The sequence below is a fragment of the Colletotrichum phormii genome (assembly GCF_030913505.1).
Source record: "Colletotrichum phormii strain CBS 102054 chromosome Unknown BDP81scaffold_1, whole genome shotgun sequence".
Lineage (NCBI taxonomy): Eukaryota > Fungi > Ascomycota > Sordariomycetes > Glomerellales > Glomerellaceae > Colletotrichum > Colletotrichum phormii.
Window position 1 is genome coordinate 2,839,678 of NW_026851443.1, and position 25,382 is coordinate 2,865,059.

The window sequence follows — 25,382 nt, forward strand, 5'->3', positions numbered from 1 at the left end:
ACTTTCAGCCCAGCTCATCCCAATACCCACCCCCAGGTTCGAATTTCCCAGCCATATCTAGCTTTTTTTTTCTAACTTGGTTGATCATCATTCATTCCCGTCACATGGTGAAATCTGGACCGTCGTCTAAAAGCGCCGAGGCCCAGCTGCTAGGTGTCAGGGCTGAAGCTCCGATGCGCGGCAGCTCTGGCTCAGCTCAGCTCCTCTCTGATATGAGAACGAAACTAGGAACGTCGTCGTTGAAGCATCCCCAGTTCCTGCCCAGCCCTGCCCAGAATGCACTCAAGCGGGGTCAACACGTGTGTAGCAAGCGTAAAAGGGAGAAGCGATGAAAGAACCAACCTTAGAGACCCCCGCGTCAAATCTCCAAAGAATTCACAGGAGAGGGGTTTTCTTCTCTGCGCTTCATCCGCTTACGAACAAAACAGGAAGACGTACAGATATGCCGAGTCGTTCTCTTGCATGTACATCCGGCAACCTCGATGGACAAATATCTTTACATTGAGAAAGAAGGAAATACGGCATGCGTCTCCTCCTCCCACGTCGCTTCCGTCAAGTATCTTGCAAGGACCAAGGGAAAGCGTGTGCGAGTGTAGGTGTACGTACCTTGAAGTTCCGACTTCCAAGAATGTAAACCACGATCCGGGGTCGACCATCGACATCGAAGTCTTCTTCAGTTTTACCGAGATTTCAAATCGTGGAATGTGGTTCCTTGCGTCAGGTGCTGCTTCCTTTCTTTACCTTGCGCTCCCTGCCCCCCCCTCCTCCTCCTCCTCCTCCTCCTGCTTTCCCTGAATGCGTGAGGAAATAGAGCTCTCCCCAAACCGCAGTGGATCCAACCATGGCAGGAGAATGAGACTTCCAGCAAAACATCGGTCCCCCATTTCCCCTACATCATTTCTTTCCATTCAATGATACCAAAGCTTCTTCTTGCGTTTGGTTTCTTCCCACTCCCTTACCTCACTATCCCTTCATTTCTTCTAAGCTGAATACGTACGACCGTGGAAGTGTGTGCTATGTAGCCCACCCTCCTCCGAGTTTTCCGCAACGTTCTGCTGCAAACACCCGGCCGCCGCAACGCTTTGCTCTCTTCTCCCCCAAGTCACATTTACTTTTCTGTCTCTTTTTTTTCTGATGGAATAATCCGTTCCATTCTTTCTTTTCCCATGGGGCCCAAGGTTCGCGTTTGGTTCGAATCCCAATCAAATGTCTCCACTCGACGCACCCGTCCGCTTTCTTTTCTTAGTCCCTGCTCCACGGACCATGAACCTCCCTTGCCCATAATTGCTTTTCTCTTTTCCCATCTCCTCAACCAAGACTCCTTAGCGTCCTGTTCTGCAACAACTCGGCTGCTCATCGATCGAAAATGGCGATGGGCTCTCTAGTCTCTCGTTGGACTTGGAGGGCAACGGTGTCCTCCACAGCTTTCCGCACCGTGCCCACCCCCGTGGACTATCGTGAGCACTCCGTACCCAGGGGTAAAGAGCAGCTCGGCTCGACGGAAGCGAGGGTCCCCTCAGTGGAAGTCTGTTGGGAATGTAAACATCTTGCGCCATCTCTGCTCGTCAAGTAGGAGATCAATTCGAGGCTAGCGGGATCTCGCTCGTCGTTCGCGATACGGCTGCTCCAGTGGATGGACTTACACCTCGCAACGTTGACAATCCTGACACACCCTCTCGAACGTCGACCACAATACCGGCCTGGCGCTGCCTGTTGTTGCACAGCTCACCGACTACTGCAAGAGGCAGGAGCCTAGCCTCATCCCAGCAAGCTGGTTCGAGGCGGTCGCACCGTGATCGGCCGCGTAGACTTTGACGTTCAGCCGTATCCGCCATCACATCCCGCGATCTACGGTGCGCACACGCTACATGTCGTTACCGCGGCGTGACGAGGCCGCAATACGAGACCGCAATACGAGACCGCAAAAGGGTGCATGTGTGCCACAGCCCGCCCTTGGTCCAAGCGACGCCAACGAGGCTTGACACATGTGCCAAGGTTTCGTCACGATGTGACGTCGCAGTGGTCTTTTCCAACGTCTTTGCATTTCACCTCATAACACCAGCCCTGTCGAAAGACACGAGATCATACGTTTTCGGGCCTCGGGCCATCGTCCTGACTGTTCTCGCAGACGTACCGTCGTGTGTCTGAGGCAATGCCACCAGCACCTTGGTGCTTGGCACGAGTTTTGTCATAGGCTCAAGGTCGTCGTCGTTCGATGAGTATGGTGCCGCGGCTTGTCCCGCTCAGGCCAGGTGTGGCCCAATCCACACCGACCGATTCAATGGCAGGCGATCTTCAAATCGCATGTGGGCAGACTCACCGACAATCATCGAAGGGTCTGGATTCAGAAATTCCGATTCTATCGTCACCGAAATGTGAACCGACAATGTTAGCTGGCGCCGGCCCAGGAGGACCATAAGACAATCTCATGTCTCACACATCTTGGTTTCAAATACCCAACAGGCGAATCGACGTGTCGATTGTTCTCGGCGAAATACCATTATTGTCATTTGTGACCACCACTAACGGAACACGCCACGCTCTGAGCCTCCAACCAGTGTCAACGACTGGTCAGTGGTCACTACCTCTAGCCGACGTACCAACAACGTACCAACAACGTACCAACACACCTCCTGCGGCCTTCATCTGGCAGTCAACGCCTCCAATATTTGACCTGCATATTCGTGCAGACAGCTTTGTGCGTAACGCGATTCAATGTCAGATTCGGGGGCCGTTTGGGTGCTTCAATGCCCACCTCCTGCGTGGACGTCAAGCATACCAAGGAGCCGATGTGACCTGTCATCTCGGAGACGAGATGCGCGGTCGATCAGTCAGTCTCTCATCGAAAATCGGCACATGCCCGGCATTGTCCCAGCCTCCGCTGCTAATTTCATTGAGGCTGCAATCGAACGGAAGAAAATGACCTGTCACATGGACTACATCTCCCGCCGCAAAGCTTCACTGCTCGCCCATTCAATACATCCTCTCCTCCGCAGTCGCTATTCAACAGTCATACGGTCTGGTCGCGCTCGAAATGTGGTGAAACCATGGAAAAGAGCGGCAATCTTCTCGCAAGGATGTAGCATCCGTAATCTGCGAAATTTCGAGAGGCTCTGCTGTCGGGAATTTCGACCATGATTGTCTGGGGCGAATCGCATTGAACCGAGAATGTCTAAGTCAAACACAATTGAGCTGCTCAATCCACCGCCCTTGCTTCGGAAAACTTGGCTGCACTAGTATTGCCTGTCAAAACATTCCGTTGTCGCTTCGGAGCTGGCATCAAGCACGGGAACAAACAGATTTTTCACAATTCTTTCGCGTATTCCACGGCCGCATATCAATAACGACGAGTCCCTTGCGGTGAGGATGCTTGCATATATATATATATATATATATGTATATGCAAGCACCCGGAGAGACGTGGTGTTTTGGCAGTCTCCAGCTTTGATGGGCTTATGTCTCATCAAAAACACCAAACGCCAGTCGCTAGAATTCTCAACAGGGACTACGGCTGTTTCGTCTCCTTGTTTGGTTATTATCGTTCATGGCCTGATTGATGGCTTACCGCTCCAAGTCTTGAAGTCGAGGTTTCTGACACATGGTAATCACCGCTTTATGGGCATCGCCAGGAGAGTATGGAGTAATGATTGACGCAAGACTGGGACCCAAGTCTCAAGCCAGCCCCGTTTAGAAGCTCCATCGGATCTGCGATCGATCTCTCCCTCAATCACCTGATCATCTACATGGACAACACCAAAACCTCGGTTACAAGTTCATGGACGACAGGCATACCTAGCTAGTCGACCAGATTGTCGGAACCGCCCGCAGCAACCCGGCCAGTGTACCACATGGCCAGTCACAAAATCAAGAGACAATGGCGGGTTATTGCATCTTGATCACTATCCAGTATCCAGAGGCTCAATCCCCGACGGTACGTTTAGATTGAGAGAGAGATCTCGATGATGCCCCCGCCAGACGACTTTCCCAACTGACAGAACAAACGCATGTCTCACCTCCCGAACCCTTGCTCTCAGCGTTCCTAGGTATCTTGGACATCTTTGTCATGTCCAAGTTCTAGTATTGCTTGAGGGCTGGGCGTTTGGTAAAAGCCTTGTTACACCGCCCTAGTTCCCGCAACGCCAGGTAACCACCAATCGCCTGTCTCAATATCGTGCCATAGCACTCTCAACTCTAATTTGTCGACATTTGTACCCGTTGCGGACGGGGAGACGGTCAACTTCCTATGGCTACAAGTTAAACAATCTAGCCCTGGCGTCATCTTGACGGCCAAGGATGGTGTGTTGAGATGCCTACTCTAAATTTGCAGCCGAGGCTGCTTATTCCACGACGATCCCCCTTGGTCAGATCAGTCGCACCGGCAAATCTATCTTTGGTGATAACTGACAAGTTGTCTGCTGTCGGCCCGCGCCAGATAGCATCTAGTCCGGCATTATGATTGCACATGACGGCGATTATTCCTTCTTGTCTTACAGACATGCAAGATGAAATGGCTCCATTGGACAACTTTGGAACAGTCTTTCTTATTCTACGTTATGACTTGTCTCACAATCAACGGCCACACTGGGAACCTCGCCTTTGGCTACACCGTCACGACCGCCACAGCGGGTTGAGACTTCCTGGGGATCGACGCACTCCCGCTTAGCTTCATCTGTTCTTTTCAGTGGCTTACTTCCTTATGCCGAGCCTGCAGCCCACAACTGGTGCCACCGGGTTAGGTATCAAGGCAGGAAGGGGTTGCCAATCGTGCATCTTTCGGTGCCAAGCCGCAAGAGCCGGACAGGGCTGCAGCGTCGTCTGTTGAGCCCATGCCGGGGTTGGGGTTGGGATTGTTGTGGGTTCATGAGTGCCTTCATTTGTCGCAGACGACCAACGCATCACGGGCGGACGGAAGCAGTCTAGAACCTTGCCTTTACGAGTAAAAGTCCAGCTGCAGTCAGTCCTCTTGGCACGGAAACGGGTGGTGGAGCCAGAGCCAGAGTCGTTACACGGCGGCTCAACGAGCCCGACTCCCGTCGAAGAAGCGGCAAAAAAGCGGCAGGAGGAAAGTATTCTTTTTTCCATCCGATGTCGACAACAGGGAATGGGTCTACCGGTGGTCGGATACGATGCCCCGTCAACTCGGAACCCTCCACCGTCATCTACCCTTTCTTTCCAGGTTACACACACAGTCTCGATAATGACATCGTACTCCCTTGAGAGGAGATTGCCTTGGTCCGCTAGTCCATTGTCGTCCTTCCCGGCGTCGTACAACAAGAAGCATGTCTGCCCAGGTGCGACGTGAAGCAGGAAGAAGAATCTCATCCATGATCCACGACATGCTGATGGGAACCGACAGCTACCCTGATGGTTATCACCCTTGCAGAGAGATAATACAGAACAACACGGGGGAAAAGCGGTTGGTATGGGTCGACGATACGGCCGACATGTCATTGACGAGATGCATTGTCCGTTCTGCATGTCCCGAGCAAGGTTGGCAGGTATCCGCTCCCGTTGACTCTGCGTTTACGTGCAGTGACAATCTGTCGTATTCTACTGCTACACAGCAATACAGAGGGAGAAGCCTGCCTGTACCACACGAAGGGATATCTTCACTCGTCGTTGGTCAATACTCACAAATGACAGATCTTTTTTCAGAGGCGGCGGTCAAACCTCAAGGTAGCCGGCACATGTTCCTCCCAGATCCGGTCACGTCGGACAAGAATAAGACCGTTTAGGGAGGGAGATGTGGGAGGTCGGCCGTTGACGGAAGAGACAGAAGGTCACACGGAAGCGACGACATACACGGATTAGGTCTTTGGCCCCCAAATCGGAGGTCGAGATGTGTGTAGGTGAGATCCCTTGGTTGTTCTTTGATTCCTCTCCACTACGTACGGTATTTGGGTTTCTCTTCCCGCCTCACGCTTCTCTGCGTCAAGATCGGCGCCCCACAGGTTTGTGTGTTTGTATGTGTGCTGTTCGTCCTTTTGCGCCCTGTCTTATCTCTCTCTCTCTCTCTCTCTCCCTCTCTCTCTCTCCCCCCCCCCCTGCGTGTCTCATCTCGGTGACCATGGTTTACTCAAAGGCTATCCTTTCTCACGTATAATCCTGTCTCCTGCTCACAGTCTTCTGACCTCATCAAAAGAAAGATTTTCCTTCTCTCAGCCACCACCGCCTCCCTAAAAATAAGGAAATGACTCTCATGACTCTTGAGAATGACCTGTCTGTCTCTCATTGTTTTCCCTCCAAGTCTCAATTTTTGCCTTGTGCCTTGGATTAAAAAATAGAAATAAAAACACAAACCCAACCCTCCCCGAGACACACAGGAGCCTCTCCCAAAGTGCCGCGAACAATGTATGTTCCGAAAAAGGAAATTAGAGAAAAGGAAAGAAAATGTGGCTTGTTGGGAAAAAAACCTGAAACTCAAGATTGTAGTAGGGGAAATAGGTATCGCTCGCCTCGAGAAAAGGAGAAAGAAAAAAAAGAAAAAAAAAGAAGAATTAAACGCCATGTCAAACGCCACAACCATCCGTGTAATTCAAAAAAAGGATATCGGAGTCTCCTCCCATGGAAACCCGCAGAACCATGGGAAAAGAAAAAGAACAAAAAGGGAAAAGGCTTTTCCTTGCTAGTATGTCTGCCACATCGCGCGCGTCACAGCTTTTTCGCTTCTGCCCATAGGCCGGGTACGGTATACGACGGACGGACGGGACGGGACAACGGGGCTCTACCGCACCACCTTGTCGATCTTTACGAGCAGCTTGCCACCTTCAATCGGTCTGTTCTTGGTGTCCATGAGCCTGATGAAGCGGAAGCCGGGACGGAGACGGTCGAGGCGGATACATGCCCACGATAGAAGCTCGTCGCCGCCGAGGAGTGGGTCATCCTCAATCTTGAATCTGCGCGGCCAGACACGAGTTAGTGAAAATCATTCTTGCAACAAATCATCAAGGTTTCCTTTCTTGGTCATGGCTATTCGCAGGATGCAGAGAAGTGGGAGAAAAGAAGAACAACGTTGCGGTGTGCGGCGGCCCGGGCTGTCAACGCAGCGGCCCGCCTGGCAGGTGAGTATTGACGGGTTAACGGTTCGTGAACGGGAAGGGGACGGTGACACTGCATGGAAGGGAGAGGAGCTCGACGACCCTAGTTCGTTCCACGAGCGTTCCCGTCTTGTGCCTATGACGAAGAGCGGCGACGGGTCCCGGCATGGCATCCGAATGTGAATCAGGCCATTCCCGGGGGTCGGGGAGCCGTCACGACTTCGGACAACGTTACACCGCCGGAAGCTGTTCTAGTCTTGCAGGTCGGACACGCCGGCGCGGAGCCGCGCACATCTTTTCACCGTCTTCTCGAGTCATAGTTTCAAAAGATCGTCGAGGCTCGTAAGCCCAAGACATGCATGCTGCTGCCGGAGGGAAAGCGGAATCGAAACCAAAAAAATAAAAAAAAATAAAAAAAAAACCCCCCCCCCCGAAACGAAACTGTGAGTCTTCTTACCTGAGGAAACTCAACTCTTCCACCACCCTCGAGATCTTGGGGAACTTGAGTCGTGCCCCATTTTCCCAATCAGGGTGATCAGTCTTTTTCGATCCCGTCTTGAGCTTGAAGTCGTCTTCGTCGGCAGCCTTTCCGTTCTGCGCGCCAATCTCGACGTGAAACTCGCACTTGACAAATGGTCGGAGGCGCTTGCCGCGGCTGCTGTCGCTGGCAGAATCGTCGTCGACAAAGATGTGCTGGCCAGCAATGATGGTGACAGTGAGCTCCAAATCGCCCTGCGGCGCGGCATCGACCTCTGTCAGCGTGTCCTTGTCAGAGCTCCGGTATCCAATGGGCTTGAGGACCCATCCCAGCTCGTCCGCGAACATGCCCTCATTGAGCATCATTCCTTCGTCGAGATATTGCCAATTCAGAGCAACCATCTGCACGCCCTTGCGCCAGAAGAGACTGGGATCGGGGTTGGAGCTGTCGACGCGCGAGCCATTGGGGAACGCTCGCATGAAGAAGTTTTTGTTGTGGGTGAACATCTCGCGGGCCTTGGTCGTGTGCAGTTCCAGGATCCTGTTCTCACTTATCGAAAAGATGTGACTCGGTTTCTTAGCCGCCGGCGTCTCAAAGCTCTTGAAGTGCTCGCTGTGGGTGTAGATGGCCAGACTGCTGAGTGCCTGGCAAATGGCTACCTTTGTGCTCTTGGGCGGCTCGTTTCCACTATGGACCTTGGCCGGGGCATCGAATTTAGGTGTAGAGGGCGGTTTCGGCGTCTCCTGTTTCGGTGCCTCCTTGTTTTTCTCATCGTCGGAACCCCCTGAAGCGTCCTCGTCGTTGGCAAATACTTGCGAAAGGGCTGTCGTACTGGGAGGCACCTCAATCTTATTCGGCGCCTTCTTGACCTTGACGAGGATCTTGCGCTTCAGTTCCTCAAGCTTGGGCAGGCGGAAACGGGGATCAATGCCCTCCCACGACTTGTCAATCAACATGCCTTCCCATTCCTCTTTCATGATTCTGACCATCACCTCCTGCTGCTCCTTGTCGGCATGGACCTCGAGACTGACAATCAGGGGTAGCTCATTCGTCTCGAAAGCGGACTCGCGGACGGCCTTGCAGACCTCTCTGAAGCCGCAGGGAGTTGTCAGAGTCCAGCCGTGAGTGACAATGGGTTCATCTTTGGGATACGACAGGCGATTCTTCATAGAGGGAGTCGGAGACGAGGGGCGTAGAGTCTTGCCGAGAGACTCGGTGGACTCGCTCGGTCCCAGTAGAGTGGCGCTATCGCGGGGATTCAGGGACTTGCTGGCACTGCTGGTGTTTCTGTTGTGGCCATTGCCGTTCGTGCTGCGTTCGACTAGGAGATCTTCTACCGTCTCCTTGACGCTCGCAGCCACGTTGGGAAGGGATGATCCAGAGAGATTCCTCGAGTGGTCAGGTTTGGGAGAGCGGCTGCCCTCCTGTGTCGTGATAGGGGTGTCTCCGTTCCAGATGTCGATTTCGATACATCGACATCCACGGCGAAGAACCTGTATTTCACGTGTCAGAAGATATCTCTCTCTGCCGAGAAGATGCAAGCATAGGGCTACATACCGTTTTGTAAGCCTCAGGTGAACTCCTGGAGGCAAGCTGGTTGCCCTCCAGGTATGTGTTGTGACTGCTACTGATGAAGTAATTTGTGATGGGCCGGCTCAAGTCCTTGTCCTCTTCCTTTATTGGACGGGTGGCATCCCAGCCGTAATTTCTCCACCACAGTTCCAGGAATTCGCCATAGTTGTATCGTTGCTGACTCTCAGGCAATACAGCCTCGACATCGGTCTCGCCCTGGGTATTCTCGAGGAATACGAGCAGTTGGTCGCGGGTAACAAAAGGCTCGCGGGACAATGAAGAGCGACGGGAGCGTAGGTCGTTGAATATCTTTTCGAAACGGTCGCGGCTGGCCTGGCTGAGCAGGATCTCGTCGGGACTAGGCGAAACGACCGCCTCCTTGGGGTCCGAGTCGGCGGATGACGAGGATGAAGGGTCGGTGGCGCCGTCGACGTTTGTGATGTTGATCATGGGCATCGGTCGGGAGGCGGGCGGGAAGTGAAAGCCGTCTCGTGTAGGTGCCAGGAGGGTGGTGAGGCCAACCATCTTCTTGAGGGTGTTGGCGGAGGTCTTGTTGGAGGAGGACCATAGCGGCATCGTGAGGGTTCGCTTCTTCTGTGTCTTTTCGTCGCTCGGGGCGGTCCTACGGCGCCAGAACTGCCAGGTTTGTTAGTTCTTGTCTGACAATTGACCACAAGCTGGAGGCTGTCAAACAGGCTTTGGGAAAGTGCAGGAAAAGGCATCATACGCGGGCGTTGCCAATGCCGGAGCCTTGCATTGAGCGCAACCCCTACGGGATATGTTGAGAGACGTACAGAGAGACACATGGCGGGCGAGCTGCAGCGGCTTTAATAGCCTGCCTCCGGGTTGAAGCCTCCTCTCTGCTCTGTGTGTGCGTTTACCGAATCGGTTAGGTGTATGGCTGACGGATTGTCGTCGCGGGAAGGGGGGTAATTCTTTGCTCAATTAAGCCTACTCTGGTTCTAGGGGTCAGAGGGGTACGGCTTCGGAGAGCGTATTGGATATAATCATTAGTCCATTGGACGGACAGGATAAGAAATGGTGAAGGAGACGAAGGAAACGGAAGTGTAAGAATACGGGTGGTAGTTGAACGAGAGTTTAGGATTATTTTCGAGAATTAGAGGAAATTCGAGAAATGAAGGCATTCGAGAGACCACAGCAAAAGGGTAATTTCAACGAGAGTGGGAAGCGTGGATATGCATGTCAGCATAGCTGAGGACAGGGGTGGGCAGGAGCAGACTGTGATCCAACGTGATGGCCCTGATGGGGTTCCCGTTCCATTAGCACTTGGGGTCTTGGAGCACTTGGAGAGCACCCGCTTGGAGAGGAGGGGGGGACAGCCTCGTCCGATGGGTGTGCTGAATGATGCAAGTGGCCAATGGGAAGGGGCCAGCACTGCCCCCCGATGGTTTGAATCCCTGCTGTAGGTGGTCCCGACTGCCCTCAGTGCCCTGTCGATGGTGCCCTTTAGCGTGGTGTTCCTTACCTCGACTGCCTGTTGTGAGAGTGAGACTCTCCCACAGAATCGAGACATTGAGGGACGGCCTCCTCGGGATCCACGTCCTTGGTTCTCGAGTTGTGGACTTCTGCATCTCGACTTGTTTCGTTTTGTTGTTGATCACGTCGGAACTCGCGTCTCTTCTCATTCTCCCTTGACCCAAGAATGCCGGGTATTGGGCGACAGTGACGCGTACCGCATAGTTTCTCTCATAATTGTCTGTCTTGGGTACCGGATTTGCATGATGATTGTCAGACTGGAGAGTGCCAGGCCCAAGGCACATTTACCCACCCTCATGATCTTCCTCAAATACTGAATATTAGCAAGTAGAAGCAGTGATGCCTTGTTCTTGGAGGGGCGGAGTCTGCGCGTATGTGTGTGTATGTGTGTGTCTCTCTCTCTCCATCCTCTTCTTCTCCCTGCACCGCGGAGCGGAACGTCACACTGAATCCATCTGCAGAGGGCTAGCTAGTCTTGGCCCCCAATTGCAGTCTGCCCTGTCTGTCTTACGGGGTGCCTCTTTCGGAACCATTGGACGTGAGCCTTGATTAATCATTGACAGACTGGTGTTGCCTTCGTAGGGCACACTGAGAGGCTCAATGCCCGACGTACTTTGGCTACGAAATGTGAGTACTCAGCCATGTTCGCCTGCCACAAGATGCTTACTGCAGCACCTTAGCAATACAACTCATCATGCGTCGTTTGCTGTGCTGTACTGTCCGCACAAAGATCGAAGCATTGTTGACGTTGTCACAGGACCCGGCAAAACGGCAGTACGGCTGATGCTTCGAGACAGCTGTCGCCTGCTAGCCAGCCTTGCCCCTATTCCATATTGACGTTTCGCGGTCCCCGTTCGAGATGCGCTAAACATAGCATCCGTAAAGCGGGTGGAAACCGTCAGTATACCCTAGGGTACGGAGTACGGAGTACGGATACCTTATGTCGTAACTAGTGGAGGCGTTGCCGCTTCGTATGGAGGGAGGGATGATCCCCATACAAAGTGATATCATGGGCATGCTAAGGCCGAGGGAACAGCTCTCCAGGCAGCCATTAAGGACACCGAAAAGGTGGGAAGAGCTGAACGTGAGCGACAGAATGAGTGACAGAGTGACAGTCTTCAGGAGTCCAGAAACCCAAGCATTCCCAGGTGGTCCCCACTTGGCCTGACAGAACCTTGGGGCGGTTCTGTCCCGTCGAGCCGTCGTTTTGTTCCACCTCAATGCATAGGTCCAGCTGGGGGCCTCAAGCTTGTCACCCGCACGCCAAGGGTGAGCAAGCATGGTGGCATGGCGGGGCCCACGCCGGTGCTCCGTGTTTGTCTGCTGCTGCTGGCCACCAACACACGCATTTTCCACCGGCGCCTATGCATCTCTTCTGCTCGGCCACCGCTGCTGCGCCTCCCGGAAACCACCGTCCTTTCAGTTGCCACACGGCATCGGGGCACTCGGGGGACAAGTGGGGGTCGAGCACCCAAAAGTCGGCTTCCCCCACACTGCAGCCGACTCTCGAGACTCGAGACTCGAGCACGCGGACCACCACCACATCTGGGCAGCCGAACCGGCGTTTTGAACAGTCGATACCGCCAACGAGCTCTCTCAGTGAGGTTTCTCTCATCTCTCACCAGCCCAGTCTCTCGAGAAAGCCCCGTCATCTTTCGGAGTCGCCGGCGAACAGCTCTCGGACCGGTCGAGGACTTGACGTTTGATGTTCTCTGACGTAATCGCAAGCTTTCGCCCGTCGACCTCCGTCGCCCATGCTGCCACGCCACGAGCGAACTTCTGAACATTGCGCACATTACCACTCAGCTTCAAGCCAGCAAATCGCCAAAAAGTTGCAGCCATGCCCAATAAGCCCATATCTCAGCGTGATAGCGAGTCCGAGGTTAGATCTTGGGGGTTCCCCCATGTCTTCACTTGGACCGACGGACCGTACGTGATGCCCAACTGCCTTTTGTAGCTTTCCTTTTCGCCTCCCCCAAAGGGAAAGCCGAGTATGCACGAACTGACGATCAAAGCTCAGGAACGCGCACTACTCCCCGCATTCGCATCGTGGTCTGACGACCCATCTGATCCTGCGTGGGAACTTTATCATCACGTACCCCAAGGACAAGAGCCCCGACAAGGTTACTTATGGCGTCGGCGACCGTATCGACGTAGACGCCGGCCGCGTGCATGAAGTCTGGATTGGCGACGAGGGCTGTACCTATGTCATTGGAGAATGAGACGATAGCTTTGGTGACCGTTTCCTGCCTCTGCGGTACTGTCAGATGATAGCTAATCCGCGAATCCATTGTGCTGTATTTTACTTCAACGCTGGCCTCTTTCCAGTTACGCAGAGTCTGGTCTGGGTAGGCTAACATGTCATTTCACCTACTCTATAATTGGAAGAGGAAGGAAAAATGGCCTGTGTCGGATAGGCCGTTAGACTTGTGGCGGGATAGGTAGAGCTTTCCACCACAGCCCAGTTACCTAGTGTCGACATCAAACGTAAACTGGGCCGATTTGACTTTGACTGGCAAACGAAAACCCCCTCAGGTGGGATTCATGCCTAACTTGGACCTCCGAACACCCGGTCAGAGCTTCGGTCCCCTTATTTGACCGTCTAGTGCCGCATAAGACGCCTTTCCAGATGTCATCGTGATCAAGAAGCAAAGTGCCCCTGGTGTGATCGATCTTGATCTTTCCCACGCGTCCTATCCCTAAGGTAAGACCAACACCGTGGAAGCAGCAATCTCAGCCAGTGGTGAAGTTGGTGCTTCTGCTTGGGACGAGGGCAGGATAATAGAATTTGGGCACTCGTCGTGAAAGAAACGGCTTTGAAACAAGGAGAAATCTTTTGCCCGTGCGCGATGGCCTCGAAGACCGCCCCGACTCGTTCAGGGGCATGGTGATCAAAACGTTCCGGAAGGCCATAGGACCCTCCCAACCTGCTTGGCCACGAGGCGGCTTCGTCTGTTCAATGCGGTACCTGACTCGACTTCTAGGTAGGTATATCCGCACGCTTGTAAGACAGGTGCATGTTGTCAAGCTTCGGCGACGGCGCCCTCGGCTTGTATTCAGGAAGAGGCCGAATCTTCAGGGACACTAGACGTGAACATGAGGCTTGGCTATAATGATATCAATTAGACGCCGCTCCATTGCATCTCGCTTCGCGTTGATAGTGGAATAACTGTTTTACGATTAGATCTCCCGCTTCGTTGATAGATGACAAGCTCAAAACAGTCCCAAACGCGCTTCCTTATACCATGGAGGCCGATTTGGACACCTCAGAGTTGACCGAGCACGGCATACGTCGGCTACTCGGAAAAAAAGAAAACATGACCATATTACTAAACTCTCAACTTCATGCGAAACTTGCACAAGCGTGGTCCACGTCACATAGTCCGCGACTCGTCGCACACACTCCTTCTTAACCTAGCCATGATCAAAGGACTGAACCTTTTCGAAGTTTTCCCCCCTTCGCCAGCGACTGAGCGATTTCAAGCAACACCTCGCAGACTAACACACCTCGGTCGTCTGGTCTCGAGTCAAGCCTTGCAGGAGGTCGGTAATGACTCGATGCTTTTTGGAGTCTCTGGGAGCCATCGTCCAAACCCATGCTTGGAGCCAGACACTTGCTGTCGCAAATACTGCTGCCAGCAGCCGGGAAGGAGGCCATGAGATGAAGATAGACGGACGAAATTCGGGCGTCCTAGCGCTCACAGACAGCCTGGAAATTCGGACTGCTGGGCTGCAGAGCTTTGATCGCTCACCTACTATCAAAGCGGGAACAGACTCGACAAGATAGCCTCGTGGATCAATCTGGCCCAAACAGCAACGGCTCGCGGCGCGGGCATTTTTCAGGTTGCATGATCATCGGGCCTTATTTTATGGAGCTTGCCGTGCCGACATCTGCAATGTGCTCCGAAGCTGCTCCGAAAAGGAACACATCCCGTCGGTGCTGCTTGATCATCATAGTGGCTCCGACTTCTTGTGATTCGACGGGCAACAATCGAGTGTTTGAAGAAACTGCATTAGTTGGGTCCAACGGGGAGGATTCCCTCGTGTGAGTGGGCAGTATCAGACGGCGAATGGCGGTTGAACATGTAGAGTCCGTTCACCGAAGAACCCATTCTTACCTAACATCCTCGACCAAAGGGAAAGACGGATAATACTCCAGAGACAAGGATCATGCTGATAAACGCCGCCGGAAAGAATCCATGGTCCAATCTAGAAGTCTCAGTGGTGCTGCGGGCTGGTGGGGTTCGGGTCGATAGCAGACGTGATAAGTTTGAACGGCGGAAACACCGCCCTTCGCCCAAGCTTGGTGAGGTAGTCGATACTTCGCTGGTGGCCGTCGTTTGCTCGCTCGCGAGCTGTCATGGCCCTTGGAGCGCGAGAGATATAAGGGAACACCCGTCTGCTCCTTCGGCCGAACAAGAGTCAATGGCGTGTCGCGGGGGGGGGGGGGGGGGGGGGGGTTCGTGCTAACGCTTGATACTGAATTTTCAGCGAGTCGAGCGGCACAAGTACCGGTCCACGCTGGTACGGACGATAGCATGGAAGCGGAGGAGTTGCAGTGCATCGCAGCAGCGCAGTGTCTCGTTTCTCGCCACGTCCGAGGCTGGTTTTCCTGAGTCCTGGCTAAGCAGGCCAGGCGTGCCAGGATATGATTACGGCGCCTAGATAGACCAAAAAAAAAAAAAAAAAGCAAAAAAAAAAAGCGCACTTTTGCCGATTGCAACCGTGCAACGCCGCTAGGATTTTGTCCGCGAAGGCGTGAGCCGTCACCGTGCTGTCAATCCGGCCATTCGGAAAATAGGTCGTAGGAGTATGTATTCGTACGGAATACGGGTAGTTGTGCAGCCATTGCAGAACGAGAATGACCAATCTCGATCATGACCGTTGCCCGTGTCACCCAGCGGGCCAATTCGTAATTGAGCGTGGGCAGCCGAGCCCGAAAACAGGGCCTTTGTGTCTGAATGACGTTCCCAACACGTGGTTTGCAAAATGGGCCGGAGCATCCTTCGTCGACATTCTCCGTTTGATGTGGAGGGACGGTAACACTGGAAACCGGCGAGGCATATTGCATCTTCGGACAATGAGCTCTGTCTGTATGATGAAAGATTGACGAGTCGTCTTTTCTCTTTTGTCTCTCGGTCTCTGTGCTCTAAACGAGGAAGCAGCCAGAGTAGGAAGGGCAATTTCGCAGGCCCCTGAACCTTGTTCGTCGGGGCAATACACTAGAGCTAATTCAAAGTGGGGGAGATTGCCCGCCCTTGGTGTCTGGTGAGGCTATCTTAGACGGGGAGCAGGTTCTCCATACCAGAGCATTCGTCCACGGTCCGTATCGCAGGACCATTGGTGTATCTTGTCTCGGTGTTTTGGGAGTTGCCGAACATGAGAGACAGAGTGCGAATGTCTCAGTCATCTGAGCAGAACAGAAGGGTGATGGCGTACCAAATACAGTGCTTTGATGCAGGCAGCGAATACGCTGCTTGTCCCTCGTCTGAATGTCGACACCTAATTCCTCAAGTTTTGACTGCTATCGCAAGCGACACTAGGGCGAGAGTGACGACTTACGAGCCGGTGTCGGGGAGTGGGTGGTCTCAGATAGCGCTGTCCGACGTTGAAAGAGTGGCTGTTGGCGGCCGATGATCGACGACGGGCATCCCTTCGCATGCACGAACTGCACCGGGGATGTTGGGGACTGGTGGACCAAGCATGTTGCCTGAGTTGCGACGGAGCCGGGTATAATTGATGAGGATATGCTGGTCTTTGTAACTTCCGATTGACCCATCAAGTCAAGTGGCACAATCTGAAACGGGCACACTTTCTGAGAAGATCTGAGCCTCAGACGAGGGATATGGTACGCCGCACGACGGATACTGCCACACTGCTGCTTTACACTAGCGCTGCGTAAGGAATTCGTCAAGGTTGGGTTAGGTTCCATAGTGGTTGAAAGGGAGATGCATGCCGCGCAAGAGAGACAAGACAACCCGGACTGGGGCCGAGATGGGACTACCTACCAGAGATGAACAGTTGACTTGTCGTGCTTGTCCACGGACACGCAAAGGACGTCAAGAGGAGTGAGTATCCGTAGCAGCCAGCGTCTGTCTCTTGCTCTTGGTCTCTGTCTTTCCATGGTTGAGGGGAAGCATCCTTGTTGGCACCTGGCCATTGTAAGAGGTTGGCGTCGCAACCCCCGTACCCCGTAGGCCCGTACGAAAACGAGGGCACGGAAAGATGGCAAATGACCGGGCCAGCTAACGCAAGATCTGGTATTGGTATGCTGCATCAAGGCAAAAAGACAGTCGAGTCTCGATCCAGGAAGTTCTCACGTAATGTGATAGGTAGACAGGAATTTTGGAAGCGAGTCGGTATCGGGGGAATAGGTAGTAGATGTGATGGATGGGCTGGGGGAAAATGTCCGACCTTGGAAGAAGAGAATCCGAGGTGCCTGCCAGTTTGGTCACTGGACAATGGAAGCGAACCAGAGTGAAGAGCAATCTGGGCGAGGCAGGAACTCGATGGTAAGGTAAGGTAGGCACGCAAGGAAGGATGAGGTTACGTTCAGAAGCACCTGCCTCACCGGCAGGAGCAAGGTGGTTGGAGGAAGGCGGCTCGCATAAAACCAGGAACAGGAAGGAGCAGGAACAGAAACAGAAACAGCACCTCACGAGGGAGGCAGGAGCTTCGCAACGTGGTGGCTTGATCTAGAATCTGCCCATGTAAGCGGGGGAAAGAGCTTCTCTCCGCATTCGCCTACCTTGTCTATCCGTACCAACCTTTTCGATTTTCTTCTTCTCTTGAAATTCAAATTACTTGTTCTAATGCGGCTTTCTCAAAGACCTGAGACTGAAAATTGGAAAGAGAAAACCCCAGAATGGCGGCATGGCTCCATGGCCACTTAGTGACGGAGGTACATATCCGGCACTTGGGCCTTGATTTGCGCCTTCATCAAGCAACAAGGCCCATCTAGAACACCAGCCGGCATATGCCTCAGCTCAGATAACGACGCAGATAGCCTAGCTCGCGCCTTCACAGCTTGTCTACTGGACAATAGGATAGCTATGGCCACGAGAGATCATCACCCATTGCTGCCAGCTGGGCCTCTACTGCATGACAAGACGTCCTTCCGGGTCCCTGGCGGGCGGGAATCCATGAGAGACAGCTTACAATCTTGGAGCCCGAGCGATTGGCTTTCCGCTAAAACAAGCCCAAGACGCCGTTCAGAGCGAGTCTGACGCCCCCAAATTCCCCATCCAAGCGGATGAAGTTTTTGAGATTGGGAGAATGGGAGCCTTGAGAGATTGAGAGATTGAGAGGTACCTCCTGCCTCGCACGCCTCAGCAAGAAAAAGTACCTGAGTACCTACCTACATCCCATGAGAAGCCACGACGGGACAACCTTGGGCCTCATGGCGTGCGAAGCGGGCAAGCGGGGTTGACCCGGTTCTGGGATCCCGAGCTGGCTTGAGGACGCCAAAGACGGGCAAGTGCAAGCCACCATGCAATTCAAGTGCTAGTTTCCTGTCTTCTCTCGTCTCAAACGAACAGCTCATCAGCAACCACCAACCTGAACTGAAATGATGATGACGACGAAGAGATGCACATTCCCAAGACTCAGGGTCTCTGCAGCAATGGCTAAAGCTTGCCGTACATACTATGCCGCGCTCATTCTCTCTATCGACGATTCTCTCTATCGACGTCAACCTTGGCAGCTTGGGTACATCGTACGGATGTACGGATAGTCATCGCAGGACAAGACAGAACCCCGATCCAGGCGTCATGTCGTCGATTAAACTCCAATCAACTCTGCCGGATGCATCATCCACATGCGTCCGAGCCACAAGTGCCACACTCCCTCGTGCCGTGTTGGTTGTCCGTCACGCTCTCTCTTTTCACTTACACTGACACTCCCTCCAGCTGAGCTTTTGCTTCTTGAGTTACCTACCCGCCCTAGCGCATCAAAGACATGGAATGACGCCTCGCCAGTCTCCTCGCATCATTCTCACCTCATATCCGATCTGCACTCTGTCCGTCGTGCCCGTTCTGCCCGTCTGCCTGCATATCGGACGCTCCTAATCAAACCCCACCCTAGCCTCGCTTGGTCAACCCGACTGTGTCAGATCATTTCAGTACGGATAGATCATTATTACAGCTTTCGTCCGCAGTGGAGGGGCTAGAGAGGGGCAGAGTATCCGTATTTGCTACTGCGTCTGCATATTACAGCACAGCCAGCAGCGCAAAAGCCTTTCAGCAGACACAAAGACAGCTTCTCCGTGGACCGGACTGGACGGACGGCCGTGGCTGACCCCAGATAATAGGTACGGGTACGGAGTACTGCAATCGCAGTCTGCAAGACGCCGGACTGGTAAACGTTTTGCTGGTTGCACAAAACACCATTCAAAGATGGGGGGCTTGTGGATAGAGGCTGGACGCCCGGCGTGGAGTCTTTTCAACCGCAGGACAAGGGCAGTCTTTAGTCTAGTCTCCGCCGAGGTTGTAATACCCAGGCCCCGGCCAGACCGCAAAATGGCATCAATCAGACGAAATACCATACCTAATCATCCTCCATCCCGTCTGGATGTCCATCCACCATTGACCATCCACCATCTTGAACCGGGCCGCGCCCACAACATGAACTGTCGCCGGTACACGGTACCTTTGGCTTCTTTTGCTGGTCTTGGTTTGGGCCCCCCCTCACCTAACCAGCATCTCTCCTCACCTTAACCTTACCTCAGCCATCCAGCATCGCCAATCATCGTCTCGTCCTGTTGGTCTCTTGTGTCTCGCCTCCGCCTTTGCTGGGTCCTCGATGCAACTTGATGCCGCTACACCCTTGGGGATAGCCGTCCGACACCACTTGGCACTCTCCCTCCCTACCACACCAACGCACCTCTTCATCCACGTTCCGCCGGCCAAGACGCATGCCACTACAGCCCTGCATGGGCCAACAACGAGCCAGTCTTGGAACTTGGAACAGCCCTGCCCATTCGCTGCCGCAGGCGGTACTCTACCCTTTTCCGCCGTGCCCCAACCCACCTTGCGCGTCTCAAACCATGTACGTCGTCACCGTCAGTTCCACCTCCTGGTTTCCTGTCGGTCGGTGTCCATGTCCATCTCTCAGATGCCATCTGAGGCCCATTCCTGCTGCACTCGCACCGGCCCTTGACCGTCGCTGTCCGTCCAATACTCCCCAGACAGAGACACCTGTTCCCGCATACGAATGCCTGCCGCTGCTGTATAATCCTGCACAACTCGCCACTGACCCCGGCAACTGACTCTGTTAACAGACCAGGCATTCCCTTATGTGGAGCTGGCAAAATCGATAGACGTTTCGCTCGGTCTGGTCCGGTGGTAAATGCTCAGACCCAAACCACCTCTTCTTTAATTGCGCCTATCCCACCATTTACCACCGCCTTTCTCTCTTCTTGCTGGTCTCCGGTGGTGATCTATTAGACTCCTCGAGCCTCCCCCCTTTCCTTATTCCCTTCACTGGTTGCGGCTGTCCCCATTGTCGCCTCAAGTCTTTCTGCTTGGTACGGAGCATTGTACAGAGCACAGCTCACAAAGTGTCGACAAATATCAGACCATCTCTCCATCCTCACTCACCACCGCAGAGAGTACTTCGAGGGCCACCCAACCTTTCTAGAACTCAACACCCACGAAGTAACGTCGATAATCCCAGAACGATTCGCGCGGCATGGCAGTTTCAACAGTGCCATCGTAACCAAATTTCCATCGGCTGGCCGTTTTCGAGTACCGCCATCCGCATCCCATTCCACCTCGAGGCGATTACCCGACTGCAAACTTTTGCCATCTGGTTGAGTACTAGGGAACCATCAAAATCCCACACTACGACGTCAAGATGGGTAATGCACAATCTACCGAGACGCTCCATGATTCACATGTGCAAAGTGGAAGCAGCAACAAAAAGTCACCTCACAAATTATCAAAACCTAGAGTCGGCAATCATGCCTCTCCAACACCCCAATTACCGGCCCCCAGCCAATTAAGCATACAACGTGCCGCATCCGCTAGTTTGCCACCCTCTCGATCCAATTCGCGACTTCTGCCCGAGCAAGCTTCGCCTGCACCGTCACCGATTTCCGCACCCGCTGGATCCCAGCTTGGTGCAGTCGCCCGAGCACCCAGCACGTCTTCTATGGCGGAACCAGAAGCGAAACCTGCGAGGGATTGGAAGCGCAGAGCGAGCTTGTTTAGATCAAAGAGTTCTCAAGAGCCGAGGAAGCAGAAACGCAGGGAAAGTATGGTGCTGAGCCCGCCCGTTCCAGACAGAATGTCGAGGGCAAACTCAATGACCTGGGAGAGTCAGCAGGAGATGGACACTTCCAGGCAATTACAAGTTGAAAGGTATGGGCAAACTCCACAGCATTTTTCTTCGCAATCACTGACCAACGGTGACTTAGCTGGCATGTTCCCGGGAATCGCCAGTCCATCAACTACAACCTCATGTCATACGAATCGAGAAGGCTTCTCAACCTCAACGAAGATCTCACCGCATGCGAAGAGAACTCCATGGTGTCTGAAAGCAAGTTCGAGGTGTCAGCGAATACTTGGAAAAGTTCACATCCGCTCCAGCCACAGCCAGTCGTTGCAAAATCAGTCAGCGCACAGTTGCCCCTGCCTCGAGCCAATTCAGACCTGGCATTGTATGCACCCGTACGGCGACGTTCCATGATCCAAACTCCAGGTCTTGCGACCCGAATGCCATCAGAATACCCTTCATCTAGACGGTCGAGCGTACGACACAGTATGCCTACCACGCCGGCAGGAGGGCGGTCGCGAATGAACTCATTGTCGATCGACTCGAGCGCATATCCGATCCCGACGTTGGAAGAATACGTCGCTGAGCGATTCGCCTCGGAGCCCGAGTATCTGTGTGAACCAGTGGTAGAACCTGTCGAAAGAGCCTTGACCCCTTCTGATATGGATTATCGGCCGCTTGGAGCCATGAAGTTTGGCTCGCTGCGGATCACGAACGGAGAGGCCAGCCCGCTTCCAAGCCCGGACTTTGAACCAGTAATCCAGGCCAGCATAGCGGAAAAGTCGCAGATGGTTGCTATCGAGGAGTATTTCAGTCACGAGAACGGATCGGGCGGGGCGGGCTTTGAGAGCAAGGAAATCGAGATCACGGTCTCAACAGTGCAAGCCAGTGCTACTTCGCAGACGCTCAGTCCGATCAAGACTTCGGTTCTAAGGGCGGAATCGCAGAGGCGTCGGTCAACTTCGTTAGTAGTCTCCCTTGCCAATTCGTGCAGACGGCGCCATGTTGTGTAAGGCACCATGAGACGGCTCACGCTGACTCAAATATAGGCCATTCAGTCCAGAGTTGAAAATATCATCCAAGCACACAGCCATGGAAGACGACCTTTTTGCGGAAGAAGATGAAGATGTGCAAATGGAGTACTCTGCCGAGGTTCTGACGGTCAGAAATGACCCGAACGCAAAGCCAAGTCTCGAGCAACTGAAAGCGGACCAGTCTCAGAAACATTCCCGAGCAATTGTTCGCGCCGACAGTGGAGTCGTTGCTAGCCCGACCACCGAGCACCAGCCCAAACCGCTCTCCAAGGCCGATTCCGGCTACAGTTCGAATGTCTCGCTGAGGTCGTTCCATGCCAAGCAACCTTCTGCAGGCAGCCGTCCAACTGGCCGTGCCGCATCGGAGGATTCGGGCGATGAGCTGTCAGACTCAGTCGCATCCCCAACCGCAGCCGTCAGCGGTGGCAGGTTGCAACTCAGTGTTATTAATGCTGACAACCGCCCTGTTGATCCTTCACAATCTGCCCCCTCCATTCCTCCGTCGCTGCCCCCGAAAGACAATTTCCTCGTCTCTCCGACTAGCAACACAATGACGGTCACATCGCCCAAGTTCTTCTTCAACCTCAGCGCCGGTCATTCCTTCCGCAAGGACCGAAAGTCCCCGGCGCTGCTTGACAGCACTCAAACGCTTGAACAGGGCCCCGCTTCTCCGGCGGGCGTTCGATCACCCGGAGCTACATCCGAAAAGTCCAATTCCTCATTGAGCATCGGCAATGGCTTGCAAAAACCTGGCAAGTTGCAAAGACTTCTCAGCGGATCTGGCATGCGAGGCCCTCCGGCCGTTCACACAACGCATCCGTCCGACGAAGAGATTCCCTCGGTACCCCAGGATGTTCAGTCAAAGCTTGAGGAGCATTCTGGCCGGTTTCCCATCACAGCCAAGCGTTTGACCCTACGTGCGCAGGCCAGCAAAGAGACTCTCAAGACGATTCTCAGTGTAGGAAGTTTCGATGCCGGTCATGCCGAGGACAAGCGCAGTTCCGTCCCCCTGGTCGACGTACCTCAGGCTGTGAGGGATGTGACGGCAGAAACTTCTGGACCGTCTGAGAAGCCCAAGTCACCCTACCGCCGCTCTCTCCAGACCATGCCGGCCTCGTTCGCTCAGGCCGCCGCTTCCGTCATGCCACGACGCTCTATCCACCGCAAGCCAGTGCCTTCTGGCAGCGTGAGCAAGGCCGAGTTTGTCGGCGAAGCCAGAGCCGACGAGATCCAGGTCGGCTTCGAGTCCAGCATCACGGCCATCGACAATGTCGGTGAGAGTGTTGGCAAGAGTGCCTTCGACCAAGCTTTCATGGCGCTCCCCCGGGAGCAGCCTGTTCATGCCCAACACAGTCGCACTTTGACAATGCCGGCGCACATGGAACGTGAGATTGGGTTGCGATCCCGTCCCACCGAGCCTCTGCCTCCGACAAACCGCCACTCTGAATTCGCGTCTCAGAACCTACAGGTTCCCGAGATGTCAGTGAAGAGGAAGACTTCTCCGCCAGTCAGTCTGCACACCCGCAGCAACACCAAAAGTCCCCGAAAGCCAGTCCCAGTGCGCCCCCAGTCATCCTCATCCGGCGAGGCGAGCCGAAGACAGACCTTGTCGAGGCAGAATAGTCGCGAGACCATCCACAGCTACCCATCAGCTTTGACAGGAGCATCACTCGACGACGCTCTTGCTGTGCCGCCCATTCCACCAATGAGCCCTCGCAGGGGCATGACGATGCTTGAGCAGCAATACGCCAGGCGCCGTGTGACGGTTGAGGACAAGTGGCGCCCTACCAATGGGTCTTTCCCCGAGTTCGATCACCCAGTCACGCGCAGTGCCTCGACCAACCCTACGGGTCATCAGCAGCAGCAGCGACAACTTCGTCATCGATCAAGCTACGACAGTTACTCGCAGTACCGGGGTCCTGTTGCACGCGGGCATCCAGCCACCAACCAGAGCCCGAGCCAAAGCGGCAGCTACTACCAGCAGCAACTCTTGAACATTCAGCAGCAACAATGGGAACAGCAACAGTACCATTCCCCTGACGCCATTCAGCCGGGCCTTGCCAGAAGCCGGAGCCGGGGCCGCAGCGTTCACGCCAACGGTGACCAGCCCTACCGAGTCCTTCACAGCTACAACTCGCCGGCGTACCGCAACGCCCCAATCTGGGGATGAGTCTAACTTGTTGCATACCAAGCCTGGCAGCTTATCCATCACTTCACTTCTTAAGATGGCCAGTCCCATCATACACACACCATTACTCTCATTGAGCGTCCGATACGACATCAACCCATTCGCGCCGATCGCGCAAGCTGGCGCCCATTTTGTTTACAAACTTTTCTATGTACAGCCTTCTAACATACGCATTCGACGACCAGGCCAGCGAAAGCGATCGTCTCAGCATGAACCTAGCGATTTACGGATTTCTGCAAAGAGGCGAAAATTTCCGCCGTTTTTCTTTGATACGCACACATACAACCTCGGATATACCCATTGGTAAAAAACAATACGGCCTGATGAAACACGGATAAACCGGCCAATGAACTTTCTTATACCCAGCACCGAGACAAGAAGGGGGTTTCTTCTTTCATAACTTTGTTTGCTTCTGATTCTGGGAACGGGCGGTAACACAGTATACGTCATACTTGGGGGGAAAGGTTCTGCTTGAAGTTTGGTTTTTGATTTTGTACAGACGGGAGTTTGGGATACCCTCTTGAAATTGTCCACGATTGGGAATCATTCGGGGGAAGGCTGTAGTCCTCGGGGCACAGCTGGACAGGATAGGACAAATATGGAACGGGAACGAAACACAAGGTTCCAATGAGGTTTTCGTTGCGTGGATTATGGATAGCAAGCAGATTCTGGAATGCAAGCTTCGGTGAATACGAACGTGTTTGTCTCAAAATTGGCCATCGCTCGTCGTAAGCTTTTGTGCATTTTAGAATGGTTGAGCCATGTATGTTCAGTTCCCCTTTTGAGCAGCATCTCGGGGACAGGTGGACGTCGAAGGGGGTCGTCGAACGTTGCACACCTCCGTCTGCCACGCCCGCCTCACCGAGAGCTAACGCCTCACTTTCACCGACGAATGACCCCCACAGACCAAAGGGGAGAACGCGTAAAAAATGTGAGACGGTACACTGGGAACATCGGCTGCGGGAAACAATGGGGACAAGCCAATGTACCGGGACTAACCTCAGAAGTATCTTCCCACCACACTTGGGGATGGAATTTCCCAATCCAGATAAGCTCACTTCTCTTTCCTAACAAGCCTGACGAGATAAATGCAATATTCATTCGACGGATGCATCGAATAATCTCGATCGATATAATTAAGTTCTACCCGATGGATGATATTTTTCTTCATCCGGCGACCTGAAAGTCTCCGAGCTGAGACAGTGCTGGAGGTTCGACCTTGTATCCCCCTCACCAGTACTTACTCAACAGGGATGATACAAGGCTTCTCCACTATTTATATCGTCCCCTTAACGCGTCGCGTC

General features: G+C 53.7%; 8 protein-coding genes across 8 annotated transcripts; 4 read left to right on the forward strand and 4 right to left on the reverse strand.

Annotated features, from left to right (window-relative positions):
• The first annotated feature begins 20 nt into the window (after positions 1 to 20).
• Positions 21 to 981, forward strand: BDP81DRAFT_13050 (uncharacterized protein). Its single transcript, XM_060581737.1, has one exon. It carries the CDS (start codon positions 277 to 279, stop codon positions 793 to 795), a length of 519 nt encoding a protein of 172 aa, XP_060451999.1. The 5' UTR covers positions 21 to 276; the 3' UTR covers positions 796 to 981.
• Positions 982 to 2,265: 1,284 nt separating this feature from the next.
• Positions 2,266 to 3,252, forward strand: BDP81DRAFT_13012 (uncharacterized protein). Its single transcript, XM_060581729.1, has 2 exons — positions 2,266 to 2,830; positions 2,899 to 3,252. The coding sequence occupies exons 1-2, from the start codon at positions 2,429 to 2,431 to the stop codon at positions 3,136 to 3,138; spliced, it is 642 nt and encodes a 213-aa protein (XP_060452000.1). The 5' UTR covers positions 2,266 to 2,428; the 3' UTR covers positions 3,139 to 3,252.
• A 1,339-nt stretch (positions 3,253 to 4,591) lies between these two features.
• Positions 4,592 to 5,777, reverse strand: BDP81DRAFT_13026 (uncharacterized protein). The gene has a single exon (XM_060581732.1). The coding sequence runs from the start codon at positions 5,476 to 5,478 to the stop codon at positions 4,687 to 4,689; it is 792 nt and encodes a 263-aa protein (XP_060452001.1). The 5' UTR covers positions 5,479 to 5,777; the 3' UTR covers positions 4,592 to 4,686.
• Positions 5,778 to 5,982: 205 nt separating this feature from the next.
• BDP81DRAFT_413871 (uncharacterized protein) lies at positions 5,983 to 6,534 on the reverse strand. Its single transcript, XM_060589312.1, has one exon. It carries the CDS (start codon positions 6,524 to 6,526, stop codon positions 6,077 to 6,079), a length of 450 nt encoding a protein of 149 aa, XP_060452002.1. The 5' UTR covers positions 6,527 to 6,534; the 3' UTR covers positions 5,983 to 6,076.
• A 91-nt stretch (positions 6,535 to 6,625) lies between these two features.
• On the reverse strand, positions 6,626 to 10,048 carry BDP81DRAFT_13037 (phosphatidylinositol-specific phospholipase C). Its single transcript, XM_060581735.1, has 5 exons — positions 9,882 to 10,048; positions 9,073 to 9,723; positions 8,376 to 9,008; positions 7,495 to 8,270; positions 6,626 to 6,896 (listed from the first exon to the last, which is right to left on the reverse strand). The coding sequence occupies exons 1-5, from the start codon at positions 9,891 to 9,893 to the stop codon at positions 6,725 to 6,727; spliced, it is 2,244 nt and encodes a 747-aa protein (XP_060452003.1). The 5' UTR covers positions 9,894 to 10,048; the 3' UTR covers positions 6,626 to 6,724.
• Positions 10,049 to 12,424: 2,376 nt separating this feature from the next.
• Positions 12,425 to 12,806, forward strand: BDP81DRAFT_388819 (uncharacterized protein; the record flags this gene model as incomplete). The annotated part of the gene is made up of 2 exons (XM_060587177.1): positions 12,425 to 12,513; positions 12,605 to 12,806. The coding sequence occupies 2 exons, from the start codon at positions 12,425 to 12,427 to the stop codon at positions 12,804 to 12,806; spliced, it is 291 nt and encodes a 96-aa protein (XP_060452004.1).
• Positions 12,807 to 15,736: 2,930 nt separating this feature from the next.
• BDP81DRAFT_13226 (uncharacterized protein) lies at positions 15,737 to 17,130 on the reverse strand. Its single transcript, XM_060581756.1, has 3 exons — positions 16,593 to 17,130; positions 16,147 to 16,478; positions 15,737 to 16,086 (listed from the first exon to the last, which is right to left on the reverse strand). The coding sequence occupies exons 1-3, from the start codon at positions 16,859 to 16,861 to the stop codon at positions 15,818 to 15,820; spliced, it is 870 nt and encodes a 289-aa protein (XP_060452005.1). The 5' UTR covers positions 16,862 to 17,130; the 3' UTR covers positions 15,737 to 15,817.
• A 3,306-nt stretch (positions 17,131 to 20,436) lies between these two features.
• BDP81DRAFT_307132 (uncharacterized protein) lies at positions 20,437 to 24,060 on the forward strand (the record flags this gene model as incomplete). The annotated part of the gene is made up of 3 exons (XM_060583338.1): positions 20,437 to 20,942; positions 20,999 to 21,820; positions 21,906 to 24,060. 3 exons carry the CDS (start codon positions 20,437 to 20,439, stop codon positions 24,058 to 24,060), a joined length of 3,483 nt encoding a protein of 1,160 aa, XP_060452006.1.
• Between the last annotated feature and the right edge of the window lie 1,322 nt (positions 24,061 to 25,382).